Raw genomic sequence first — 12,535 nt, 5'->3', positions numbered from 1 at the left:
TTCCAGCAGCCAATTCATGGATTTGATTTGGGAGCATAAGATTTTGCTATAGCATTCAGCTAGACTGGTATAACTCCCCCATTTCGGAATGTTTACATCCACTATACATCTATAAAAAAGATGGTGAATCATGTGGGACTCCTGTCCTTAGGGTTAGGATTAGACACTTGTTCTCTGAGGAACAAGCGATGGCTGTTCACTGTGGTTAAGATTTCCCTACTGATGATGATAATACTGTGGAAGTTGCAAGGCCGCTGCAGGGAATTCAAATTTAGCTTTCCGCCCTCCTCCAGAGGGACATTAGAGCACCATTTATGCTGGGGAACAGCACGTCCATTGCTGACAGGAATTTTTTTTGCTCAAAGGCACTTCTGCAGACCAGATGTCTGAATCCTAAATCCTTAAGCTGAGGGACTGTGCACTGATTGTACCTGTCGCAATCGTATATGCTATGATACTTTCATAAAAAGCACTTTATCTCTCTCAGATACCACAAACAATATTTTCAACTGTATGTGTCGTACAGTGATAAACATCACAGACATATTTCTAAGGAAATATGTCATATTTCATATTTATGACATGTGTGGTGTGGACATATTTTCCCAGTGCAGGAGATATAAAAATGCAGAACTTGTGTAAGCTGTGGGTATGAATAAACGTGAATGACGCACACTTTCATGTTTAGCACCAACAGTGTCATAATGACTAATTTCATACATCGCTGGATTGGTATTGTGCATCTGCTGATTCAGTTAAGATTCAGATTACAAGTTAACGACTAAAACTGTGAAATGCTTCTTGTTAAGTCCATGATGTCTACAGTACCTGGATGTAGTCTGGTACTCCTGTGCTGTCCATCCGGCTCGCCACATTGACTGTGTTCCCCCATATATCATACTGGGGTTTCCTGGCTCCAATCACCCCTGCTACCACAGGCCCCATGTTCAGCCCTGAGAACAAATCACCTCACTGTGTTACATCATACAAGTTACACCATTTAGACTCAATTACAATGCTGTTTCAAGGAAGTAGATTATTGTAGTTCTCCTTTGACCAGGAAAAGGATTTTTTAAACAAATGCCAATCCAAAGAAGATTTATCAGATAATGCTTTGAGATCAATCTCTGCTACCTTCCAGGCTTACCTATCTTCATCTGGAAGTTGTTGAAGGAGTGCTCGTTGATGTATTTCATCTGCTCCCTAAGCCTCATGGCGTAGTCAGCCAAAGCTAGGATGTGTGAGCGTCCCTCTTTATCGTAGGTGGAATCATTGAGGCCGGAGGCTGCCATGTAGGTGGAGCCGATGGTTTTGATTTTCTCCAGCTGACGGAACCTCTCCTCACTGATAATCTATATACAATTAATCAGCCGTGTACAAGGAGAGGAAATGAGCCAAATAAAAGCTGCACTTCAGCTATAGGTCAACACAGGCTAAGTGGCAGAACAACACGGACAACCAGGAAAATGGTGATTGCATGCAGCACAAAACAAACATCTAATATCCCCATTCTACACACCTTATCCAGGAAATGTTTCCTGCACTAAATTAATTTGAATTTATCAATTTCTCCTGAATTTTCCCTCTCTTCTCCTCACCTCATCAAAATCGGCGATGATCTCGTTGAGCAGCCTGAGACACTCCACTCCCTCGTTGTTAGCCTCCAGCTCCACATAAAACTCAGAAAAGTTGCTGATGGAGGCAAACATGACAGCGACGCACTCACATGACTGGTAGTACAACTCGTCATTTCGACGCTCCCGCGCGAGAAAGTGAGCGGCTACGTCCTTGGGCAGGATGTTGTGGAGCAGGCGCCGGTTGTACGCCTGCAGTTCCTCCATCTCCTCCTTCTCCTCTGTGGCCTGAGGAAGGACGGGGGAGCGATGTGGTTGCTTAGTTTCACTGTCACATGACTGCATAACTTAAGTGTTCTCAGATGTTGCTCTTGGTGACTTATACAGTGGTACTGGCTTTTGTTTTTGTCCTACACATGAAACGGTCTCATTTTACCTGCAGCTTCCAGAGGAAGTCAAGGCGAGCAGTGGACTCCACCTGCTGGCCGTGCAAGTAGAGAGCCAGAACAAAAACTGTCAGGATTACAGGGGTCATGACCTTTAGGGATACCTTAGCCACACTGTCAGGGCTGAGGAGGGAAAGAGGAGTTTGCAAGAGTCATGAGTGAGTTTTTTTTGCATGGGAGTAAAATAATGCATGAAACCCAACATATATTAAAACATACAGAAAAACTGAAAGTTACTTACCACTGTTCTGCAGTTTCATTGAAACTAGGCCTGAAACATGGGCAAGAGAAAGTCACATCAACAAACCATTTGAGTCACTGAAATTAGACAGAAGAAAATATAGAATAATACAAATTACTGTGGTAGGTAATCATTAACAGGTGATTAATTGCCTGAGGAAAAAATGAGAACATATTCAAAAAATAGGACTTAAAATGACTAAGTAGGTCTTGTACAATCTAAACTTTATCATTAAAAAGTAGGCCATGCACAACCTAAACCACAGTATTGTGACACAGGAGCTGAACAATTGGGGAGGACTGAGTGTACACGTGTACGTGTGTGTTTCTGGCAGGAGACTCACAGGGTGTTGGCAATGACCAGCAGGTCTGCGTTGTCAAACAGGGCCACCTGAGGCCACTCCACCAGCAGGAGGAAAGTGAGCTGGATGAGCAACATCAGAGCCAGCTTCCCTATGCTGCTGATGTGGAGGAACACAGAGCAGGCCAGCAGGGTCAGCAGTACACTGTAGCTGAAATACTGCAGCAGAGGAGACAGTGAGGAGGAATGTTAGATAAATATTCAAACATACTGGAAAAAAAACCTGTGTATGTGTATGACCACACTGACAACAGATCACACTAGTAGATAGGCTAAAATGTTATGGGACTGACCTCTGGGAAATGGCAGGGCATGACCTGGCTGGAACACAGAGTCAGACCATCTTCTACCATCTTGGTCAGGTTGTGCAGCAGGCAGAGATTCACTGATGTGTTCAGCTCGTTCACTGATATGTTCTGCTCTTTAACCACACAGTGCCACAGATTCTCTCTGCTGCAGGTAAACTGGCAGAAAAGAGAGAAACAGTCAGCCAATAAAGCTGAAACACACACAAATGTTATCCTGAAAACAGAATCATGAAAATTTAAATACTGTATTGTGTGATAGTAAAGACAAAGAAAGCAAAATCCATTTCTGAGACATAAAACAATCTGATAATGATACATATCTTACCACATAACATAAACATAATATAACACAACAATAGTGATCTTAAATTACATCAAATATCTCCAAACAATATGATCCAGCTGAGACCCTGGGCCAATCATTAGTCAATGAACAAACACTGTAACCAGGTGTTTTCATCCAATAAATTTTCATCATTTCTGTTTCATCATTTTATTTCAGTCTTTTACAAGTTTTGCCAGAGAATCTTAAAAGCCTTCTGTCACATAGCTCAACACTGGTGATCCATCCATCCATCCATTATCTGTACCACTAATCCATAAGGGTCGTGGGAGCCTATGGGCAGTTTAGAGTCACTAATTAACCTAACTTGCATGCCTTTGGACTGTGAGAGGAAGCCAGAGAACGTGGAGAGAACCCACGCAGACACAGAGAGAACATGCAAACTCCACACAGAAAAGCCCCAGGCTGAACTGTTTCGAACGCAAAACCTTCTTGCTGTGAGGCAACAATGCTAACCACTGCACCACCAAGCCGCCTTATACTGCAGACACACACATAATGTAACTTTATTTTTAATACAATAATAGTCAAAGAGTTCTAAACACTGAGCACTGAGCAAACAATCTAGTGAATAAGTCCTTATGAAATTTAAATTGGCTAGTTTGATGTTGGAGCATGAGACTGGGCAACCAATCACAGGCTGGAACAACCCCGCAGGCCACCAATAAAACAAGTGGATCACCACAGCACAAAAAGCAACAGCTACAAGGCAAAAAGTACAAACAAAGAGTGACGCACAAGGTGACACATGTCCTAAGCAGACCTGATATTTCAAAGATTTACAAGATGCAACAGGTATATACAATATATACAGCTATTTAAACACCTTTACTGATCACAGCATAGCTTCTGTGGGAGAAGGGTTTTTATATGCCATCATTTAAAAAGTACATTTACTGTTGCTGGAGCAGGAAAGTGAGATTTCAGAATAAATAAACTGACATATTCAATATGTTTTGGTCCACATATGCACAAACTTAGAGGTAAGTGGGTCTCTATGTTGTTAGTAAACATGTAAAAAATATGACGGTTAAAAATAGACTGATTTCTACAACTCCATCTGTCACACTGACGGATTATGATTAACTGCAGCTCAACCCCTAATTATAGCACCCCCTCAGGCAAACTGGTCTAATTTTAAAAATGCCAAGATGGTGCAAAATCTCTTCAAATGTCGTGAAATCTGATCTGCAACATGAGACGAGATGAAGTGTATGATAGGTTGATGGAAAGACGGACCAATGAAACTGAGGCAGATACAGAGCTCCATCCCCATTTTACTGCGTGGGACATCTTGAAGCAACATGTTAAGAATCAGAACTGTTAAACGATACAAAAAAAAAAAGAAGACAAAAATGAAGAGCTTTAGTCCCTACCATATTAGCAAAAGAAGAGATGAAGAGGAGGAGGATGGTGAAGACGCCCACCAGTGTGCTGTTTGCACGAGATTGGACTATTTTCTTGGTTACAGTCTGCAAGGCAACTGGGAAGAGCTTGAATACAGGCAGCAGGGACAAGATCAGATAAGAGAGAGTTAATACCATTAGTGATGCGGGCTGAAGACATGTGATAATGACTCTTATCTGAAGATATCTGCAAGAGGAGTCATATGAGTGATGAAGGCTTTGGTTTCTTACTTTAATGCAGGAGTAGATGGCACAGATGAAAAGGATGTTGGCGAGGATGATGAAGATGCTGATGTAAAGACCAAGCATAAGTGTCGTTCTGTGGAAGAGAAGAGAAGAGGCCCATTAGGATGTAGAATTCTCATTAACTCCTCTTAAACTAATCAAGACCACATTTCCTGTCCACAATCCACTGTAACTGGGAAATTGGGAAAGGCAACTTGTCAGAGTAAACTACTTACTTTGGGAAAATGATAATCTGGATGAAACAGATGCAACAGAAAACAAGGAGTGTGCAGGCCACATATCCCCCAAAACGATCATCGACCTTTTTGGAGTACTGAAAACAGGAGATCAGTGAGAGCTTAGTTTCATGGCAGCTCAATTAAAGAGGAAATAACCAGTACAGTCCATTTGACAAGGAGTTTTGGTGAATTACAAACAAACTCCCATCCAACACCGACCTTTTTCTCAAGGTTGGCGGTCTGAAAAGTGAGCAGAAACTTCTTGACGTGATCTTTCCGCAGCTGGTCGATGCTGCGCGCATCAATGGCCCGTCCAAGAAACTCGTCCACCTCATCCTCGGGGTTCAGGGCCTCCTGAGCGCAGCGGCTGCGAGATAGACGGAACAATAGGTCACTGCGTGGTGTGTGTGTTCCTATCTGTGTGTGTCTGTGTGAGGGAGTCAGCCCTATGCTGTGACAGGCAGGATGACTCAGAGCTAATATGGTATTAGTGCTGGGTTGGATCTGACTGTATAAAACCAACAGTGGGCTCTAAAGTTAGACCGCTACACTGACAGTCTGCCAGTCAACCACTAATAACAAAAGCTGCCCTAATAACAAAAACTGGGGCCAGAACACTCACTTGTCTTTGCTGGATGCTTCATCGATGCCCTGAGAAAAACAAAAACAGAGAGGGTGAGACAACGAGAGCAAAAAGAAGAGACGATGCAGGAAAGAGAAAGAGAGAAAGGGGAGAGATTATCGTGTAGCCACAGTACAACAGAAAAATAGACAGAGACACAGACATCTGCACAGCTAATCCCTGAGAGCCAGACTGATGTTTTAATTAATGCTCGGAGGCTTCAAATTACACCCTCTTTGCCCAAAGGGCTCAAACCCTCTGAGATGGCGAGGACAAAAGGAGGAGGAGAAGGAAAGAATGTAGGAAAGAAAAGGAAATAAATAAGAGAGGGAGGAAGTGAGGGAGAGAGTGAGAAGGAGAAATGTCTGCAGCTGCAGCTTCCTCAGACTGGCTTCAGTAGTAAACAATGAGCTGGGAATCCCTGGGAGCCCTGTTGTAACTCCTGTTTGTTTGATGGGAACGGATCAATACTTCTCACATTCCCACTGACTGCTTTAAGCTTTTCCATGTATGTCGCCCTGTACATGTTTGTCACATTCAGGTGCATACTCAGATGCATACTTACAGAGCATCTTATTCATTCAAGGTAAAGGTATTGTAAAAAAAACTCAAGTCTACAGCCATGCTAGGGGCTTTGTGAGGCTGCACATAAACTCAGTTAGCATGCTGAAAATGACAATTAACATATTGATTTAAGCAGTCATGTTCACCATATTTCAGTGTGTTAGCATGCTAATATTTGCTTATCAGTGCAAGACAGTATATGGGAAATAATGTGGTCTGCAAAATGGTTTGCTTTTACTTTACCAGGCTGATGAGAATGTCATTAGTTTTGCAGTAATCTCGGCTGTAAATCAAACGGGACAAACCAAAATTTTGACTTGATGATGAAAGCTAGAGGAAATGCTACAGGGTCACCCACCCCAGCCAAAGCCTGGTCACACTGCTGCTGTCTGACAGGCGATACAGAAGTATCAGCCGCCGCACCACCTGATTTCTCAGAAGTTTCTTTCCTCAGGCTTTGAGACTACTGAATTCATCCTCTGCACTCAACCACAAAAGTAGTTTTATTTTTCTGACATGATTATTTATTCATTAATTTATATAACTTCTGTTCTTTTTGAATAGTGTAAAAGGATTACATCAGTAATTTTGTTACACAATCTTGTGTTGCGTAATGGTAATTAAATTGAATCCTGAATCTTGAATCACCAGTGTTACAATTCATCCTGGGGGAGACATGAATGTCGGCACCAAATTTCGTGGCAGTTCATCCAACAGCAGTTTAACTACTTTACTCAAAATCACAAGTGTCAACCCACTGATGGTGCTAGAGGAAAAGTACAAGCTATTAAAGTTCATCCTCTGGAACACACAAATGTCTGCACCAAAGTTCATGGCATCTATTCAATAATTTTTAAGATATTTCAGCCTGGACCGAATGAGTGACTGCCTGACTTTATTGTCATCCCTTACGCCAAATAGCTGGTGTGGCTAAAAAGATACAGAGGCTATAAGAAAAGATGTATAAAGTGTATTGATAGAAGGTTAGTAAGATTTCTTCCCAACAATAGGCCCCTGACCCTTGAATGACCATGTAAGAGAAATATCTAATATTAACAGCTACTTTGAGGACATAATTAGAAGGGATATTTATGATTTGACTTCAGAGAGTGGAGAAGATGACACAGGGAATCGGATATAGACAAGAAAAACAGGTGCCACGAGCTGAGCTAAGTGCTCATGAATCTCACCATCTGCCTGAAGACTTTGGACTCCTTGGGCCTGGAGAAGGATCTGTCCGGCACCCAGCGTGGCATCAGTCCCTCGGCAGAATTTGCACGTGCTCGCTGCATCTTGGCCATCATGGCTTTCTCCTCTTTCTGGAAGTGAAGAAACCCCACCAGGGTAGATGCTTTGACAAACAAGGTCTTCTACGCCAGGTGACAAGCCATTATATTGTTTGTGTGAAATATGGCACTAATGTGAAGTTCTGAGGAGGACTCAAGGACATGTGTGTGTGTGTGTGTTTGACCGAGTGCTAACCCTCTTTTGGCTGCAGCCCAGCACCAAGAAGGTTTCAATGTTGTTCTCCTTCAGGTAAGCGTTCCGCTCTCCTCCAAATCCCGGCTCCACCTCGTAGTCCCCATTCAGATACTGAAGTGTGGCTTTGGTAATGTGGATACGCCTACATACACACACACACACACATACACAAACATACAGTGTGTAAGAAACTAAACAGGCTACGGGAGCCTATGTCAGTGCGGTGGCAGGTGGAGTAGGAGGGACTTACCCAGCCTTCCCTCCGGCTTCCATTTGGTTAGCGAGCGTCACATCATTGGACCAGACATCAAACTGCCACTTGCGCAGGCCCAGGACCCCGCAGTGAACACGACCGCTGTGGATGCCCACCCGCATGTTCACGTTAACGCCCGTCACCTCTCTCACCAGCCTGCAGATACACAAACACACACACATACACATGCTACTGTCAAAAAAAAAAAAAAAACAAACTTCAGCTTCATGGCATCTCTTCGACACTCTGTTTGACAATAACAAAGCAAAAATCTTTACTTGACCTTCGGTGGAATATTACTACATGACTGTGAGGGTGTGTGTTCCTGTTCTGAGTGTGTGGGTTGCTGTGTTTCAGTGCATTAGTGTGTGTTTGACTCACGAGATGGCTTCAATCATGTCTACTCCCATCTCCACACAGCAGTGGGCGTGGTCAGCCCGTGGCTCAGGCAGCCCTGACACACAGTAGTAACAGTCCCCTAGGATTTTGATACGCAGGCAGTGGTTCTCCTGTACAGCAAGGACACACACGCACACACACACACATATAAAATATTAGGCACTCCATTACAGCTAATACACAGCATGCTCAAATATAGAGCCTTTTATGCATAATTCAGATGACTCATCAGTCTCAGCATAGTCTAATTGATGTGTTACACAATGCTTAAGTAACCCCCACCCCCCAACAAGTACATCATGTTGGCTTTGTCATACTAACAGTGAAGGCTACAGACTGTACGGTTACATAAGCAGCCGTGGTTCAAAGTTCTGCTGTGAAAATGGTGGCGGCAGGTGTCAGTGCTCACCGAGGCCAGCTTGTCAAAGCGGGCGAACAGCTCGTTCAGCGTCATGACCAGCTCCTGGGCCGTGCACTGAGACGCCAGGCTGGTGAAGCCCTCAATGTCTGCGAACAGTATGCTGAAGAGGAGGTGATGGTGATGGTAGCAGCAGTGGTGGTGGGAGGGAGGGAGGGAGTGAGGGAGAGGGTGAGGATAACCGAAACAGACAGAGAGGAAAAGAAAGACAAAAGGAGACAGAGAATGAGATCAATCAATATAGTATAGAGTTAGTTAACATGGTCTAGCGCCTCCGTCCCTTCTCACTGTCCAGCTGCCATGTGAGCAGAGGGGGAGAGAGGGAGTCAGGCATTTGTTCGGCTCTGGCTCTCATCATCTAGGCCAATGTAGGTCACCTCCTCCAGCCTGTCCCTCTGAGAACACCACCCCCCGTCCCCCTGTCTGCATGCCTTTCATTGCTAACTTTTGATAGTAATGAAAAGCGAGGATAAACAACACAGCAGACGTTAAATTCCAGCTGAGGGCGACAGATGGCGCTGTAGATCCCATGAGGTCAACCACTGGGGAAGCGCTGGCCCTTAATTACAGCAGTCCAGTCACTGTCTGCGTTTCCCACCTAGACCAGGACTCTTAGACATGATGCAATACATTAAAGGGTCATTTCACCCAAATTACAAACACTGATGAATGCAGGCTCTGTGGATTATCCAGAGTAACCAGTACATTGTTTTTAGGAGAGATGTTGCTGTTACAGTTTTAAATAGCACTTTTTTTTTTTTTTACAGTTATGTAAGCATCACATCAGAGAAAATCTGCACAAACAAAACCAAACCTATCTGCATGCCAAGAGTTTACAAAGAGAAAAATATGATCTGCAAATGTAGTTAACTCATTAAACCTAAAAAAAAAAAAAAAAGAATTCAACTTCTATTTTTAAAAAAAAATTATCTCAAGACCAACTATAGTTTAAAATATAGGCCTGTTTTACAAACATTAATGGTGTAAATAAACCTTCAACAGAACCAGAAAACATTAATAAAATAGATTTTCTTGTTGTCTTGTGCTGGTGCTTTTACGAAATGACCTGTACATCAATTTAGGAGAGACAGCAGGTTTTACTCTTGTGTTGCATGTGGATAATGGATTGTTCCTGTAAGTTTACACCGTGGTAGAGCAGCAGCATTGTGACTGATTGTTCCACTAAGTGCATCACCTGCACCTATTTGGGTCACCTCTGACAGGAGATCTCTGCTGCTGCCTTGTTTCACTGTCCCCTACCACCTATTGCCACTGCAACCTGAAAAGCGCCGGCTGCGCTCGACGGTAGGCTAATGGATGGACAGTTTCAATCACCTGTTAGTACTGGTTTATTCCCACTTGGGAGGTGAGATCCAGTGGTGAGGGCTGAGAGAGGGGGCCGGCAAACTTGAGGTCTGCCTCCTATCATTTGCTGCAGAAAGCACAGCAGTGCGCCTAAATCAATATTGTTACTGCAGCCGGTGCTGTCAGTGTCAATAAACAACAACATGCATAATACATGCTGTCAGGGAAATAGCTGTTGGAGTGACTCTGTAACTGACACATCAGTCAGTGGAGTGAGGTCAAAGCCACTGGTGCTAGCTGTGACAGCAAAGTAGACAAGTTCTCTGCCATTTTCCCAAGTGAGGGTTAACATGTTCCTGTAGAAGCATGTATGTGTATGTGTCTGTGTTTACCTGACATTGTCATGTTTTTGGATGTAGATCTTGTGGAACATCATATCTTCCTTCTTGGCATTGATATCAGCCTTCATCTCCATGGCAACGTGCCTTGGCAGCACTGACAGCAGTAGGCGCTCCTGAGAGAGAGAGAGAGAGAGAGAGAGAGAGAGAGAGAATAGACACAGAGAGAAATTAAAGAAAGACAGAGAGAGAGAGAGCCCATTCATTTTCATCTGTTTCACCGTTAGAATGCTCAGTGAGTCACCCTGCCTTGTTGGCATCTGCGTGGGAACGTGTTAGTCAAATAAGAGAGGAGTGGAGATGCGTGTTATACTCCAGAACATATTGTTGACCTCGAAAACTGAGACAAACAAATCAGACTAGAAAATGGAGACACCCATTTGTTGCTCTTTTGCATTTGTGTGCGTGCGTGTTTAGTTTTCCTACAGGACGCGGACGTGGCTTCCTCCTCCACTTATTTGCTTGAACATGCATGCGCCCGCGTCTCTGTACTTATGTGTGTACACATGTGTACCTGCTGCTGGTTTTCCCTCTGCAGGTGCAGTCTGGCCTGGATGTATCCTCTCGTCTCCTGGAAGGCTTGTCTCTGGGAGACCTCAGCAGGGTAGTGGGTACAGATCCCGATCATGTTAGTGCACAGGAAGATCAGCACGTTGGCACTGACCTGAAAACGCACACACATACATACAAACATAACAGAGAGGGTGAAGAGAGAGAGAGAGAGAGAGAGAGAGAGAGAGAGAGGGAGAGAGAGAGAGAGGAAAAAACATGAGAATGCCACCAAGTATGCATATGTCACATCACAAGAATACAGTGAACTCAGCCTGACCTGGGTGAGGTCAAGAAACAAAATTGATAACACTCTATGTCATAGGATTTAGTGCAAGGAGAAAAATTCCTCAAACGTCTGAGGGGCCATTAGATGTGATCTGGTTAGAGATGATGACCGTGGCCTCGTGGTTGCTCGGCTAGAGGACATTCTCCGCACGTCGCACAGATAGGAAGCCCAGAGGGCTGAATGGGATGCATGACTGGGGACACGTGAAGACTCCAGATTTCCTTCTACTTGAGTTGAAAGTTCATCATGTCTTTATAGCTTGTATGGAATTAACTCAAAATGAAAAATGGGAAGAAAGATGAATTTTGGTAATGAATCTACAAAAATAGCTGTTTCTTGTCAAAATGGAGCGATTTACAGTGGTGTAAAGCAGTGTGACAGAGATACATGGTAAATGTATGTGAATGTACAGCCTTAGACATTGGTGAGAAACAGAAGCCGCTATAGCTATTAGGTTCCTTTGTATATCCAGTGCTGGGAGGTATGTTGGTTGAACAATAAGGCTCTGAGAATGCAGACGCACAAACTGTAAAACAGCATTATCTGCTGCTTGAGTAAATTAAGTTTAGATATAGAGTACAGTTAGTTTTGTGGGGTCATCGACCCTTAAAGCATTCCTCCATGCTGCTTTCTGTGCGCGCCTTGTGTGTTGCTGAGTGCGTGTGGTAAGCCAGTGCGTAAGTCTGTTAGTGATTTTTCTTCTCACTAGTCCACGGCCAAGACCGAACATCAGAAATGGAGCCTTGAGCTCTGTACTTCCCCTCCGCTCAGACACACACAGGCACACACACCCACACACACGTCCTCTTCCATGTTCAGAAACACACTCCAGCCTGGGAAAGTCACTTGACCCATGACCGGAGCACTGAGTGTTTCCTCTGAAGATGATATCATCAATAATGAGAAAAAGACGTGCAGGCACGGTACACACATAAAAGCTGAATTTCAATCAGTCTTAATAACATCATTACTAAACTGGAAGACTTGAAAAATTTCATCCCCAGTATAAGTATTTCTGAGCCGTGGCTGGTATGTTGCCAAACCAGTGTGTCTTTGTGTGTGTGTGTTTGTAATTTGTGTTTATCAGACAGACAGCGGAAGGGAGACACAGAAC

The 12,535-nt window shown here is 43.7% G+C and overlaps 1 protein-coding gene across 1 annotated transcript in view; it reads right to left on the bottom strand.

The window, feature by feature from the left end:
- LOC108876515 (adenylate cyclase type 6) overlaps positions 1-12,535 on the bottom strand; it is a 32,109-nt gene that overhangs the window by 2,993 nt on the left and 16,581 nt on the right. The window contains exons 4-22 of the mRNA XM_018666077.2: positions 11,098-11,247; positions 10,578-10,699; positions 8,872-8,983; positions 8,445-8,572; positions 8,061-8,219; positions 7,811-7,952; positions 7,519-7,647; positions 5,765-5,793; positions 5,362-5,509; positions 5,140-5,237; positions 4,910-4,997; positions 4,649-4,765; positions 2,915-3,085; positions 2,605-2,780; positions 2,262-2,291; positions 2,011-2,143; positions 1,599-1,862; positions 1,148-1,352; positions 829-953 (exon numbers count right to left, since the gene is read on the bottom strand). Coding sequence (XP_018521593.1) covers positions 829-953; positions 1,148-1,352; positions 1,599-1,862; positions 2,011-2,143; positions 2,262-2,291; positions 2,605-2,780; positions 2,915-3,085; positions 4,649-4,765; positions 4,910-4,997; positions 5,140-5,237; positions 5,362-5,509; positions 5,765-5,793; positions 7,519-7,647; positions 7,811-7,952; positions 8,061-8,219; positions 8,445-8,572; positions 8,872-8,983; positions 10,578-10,699; positions 11,098-11,247 — 2,526 coding nt within the window. The remainder of the gene's footprint in view (positions 1-828; positions 954-1,147; positions 1,353-1,598; positions 1,863-2,010; positions 2,144-2,261; positions 2,292-2,604; positions 2,781-2,914; positions 3,086-4,648; positions 4,766-4,909; positions 4,998-5,139; positions 5,238-5,361; positions 5,510-5,764; positions 5,794-7,518; positions 7,648-7,810; positions 7,953-8,060; positions 8,220-8,444; positions 8,573-8,871; positions 8,984-10,577; positions 10,700-11,097; positions 11,248-12,535) is intronic.

Source organism: Lates calcarifer, linkage group LG6 (genome assembly GCF_001640805.2).
Source record: "Lates calcarifer isolate ASB-BC8 linkage group LG6, TLL_Latcal_v3, whole genome shotgun sequence".
In the NCBI taxonomy this organism is placed as follows: domain Eukaryota; kingdom Metazoa; phylum Chordata; class Actinopteri; family Centropomidae; genus Lates; species Lates calcarifer.
The sequence above is the reverse complement of the archived record's forward strand: the minus strand, read 5'-3'. Positions and strand labels throughout refer to the sequence as shown.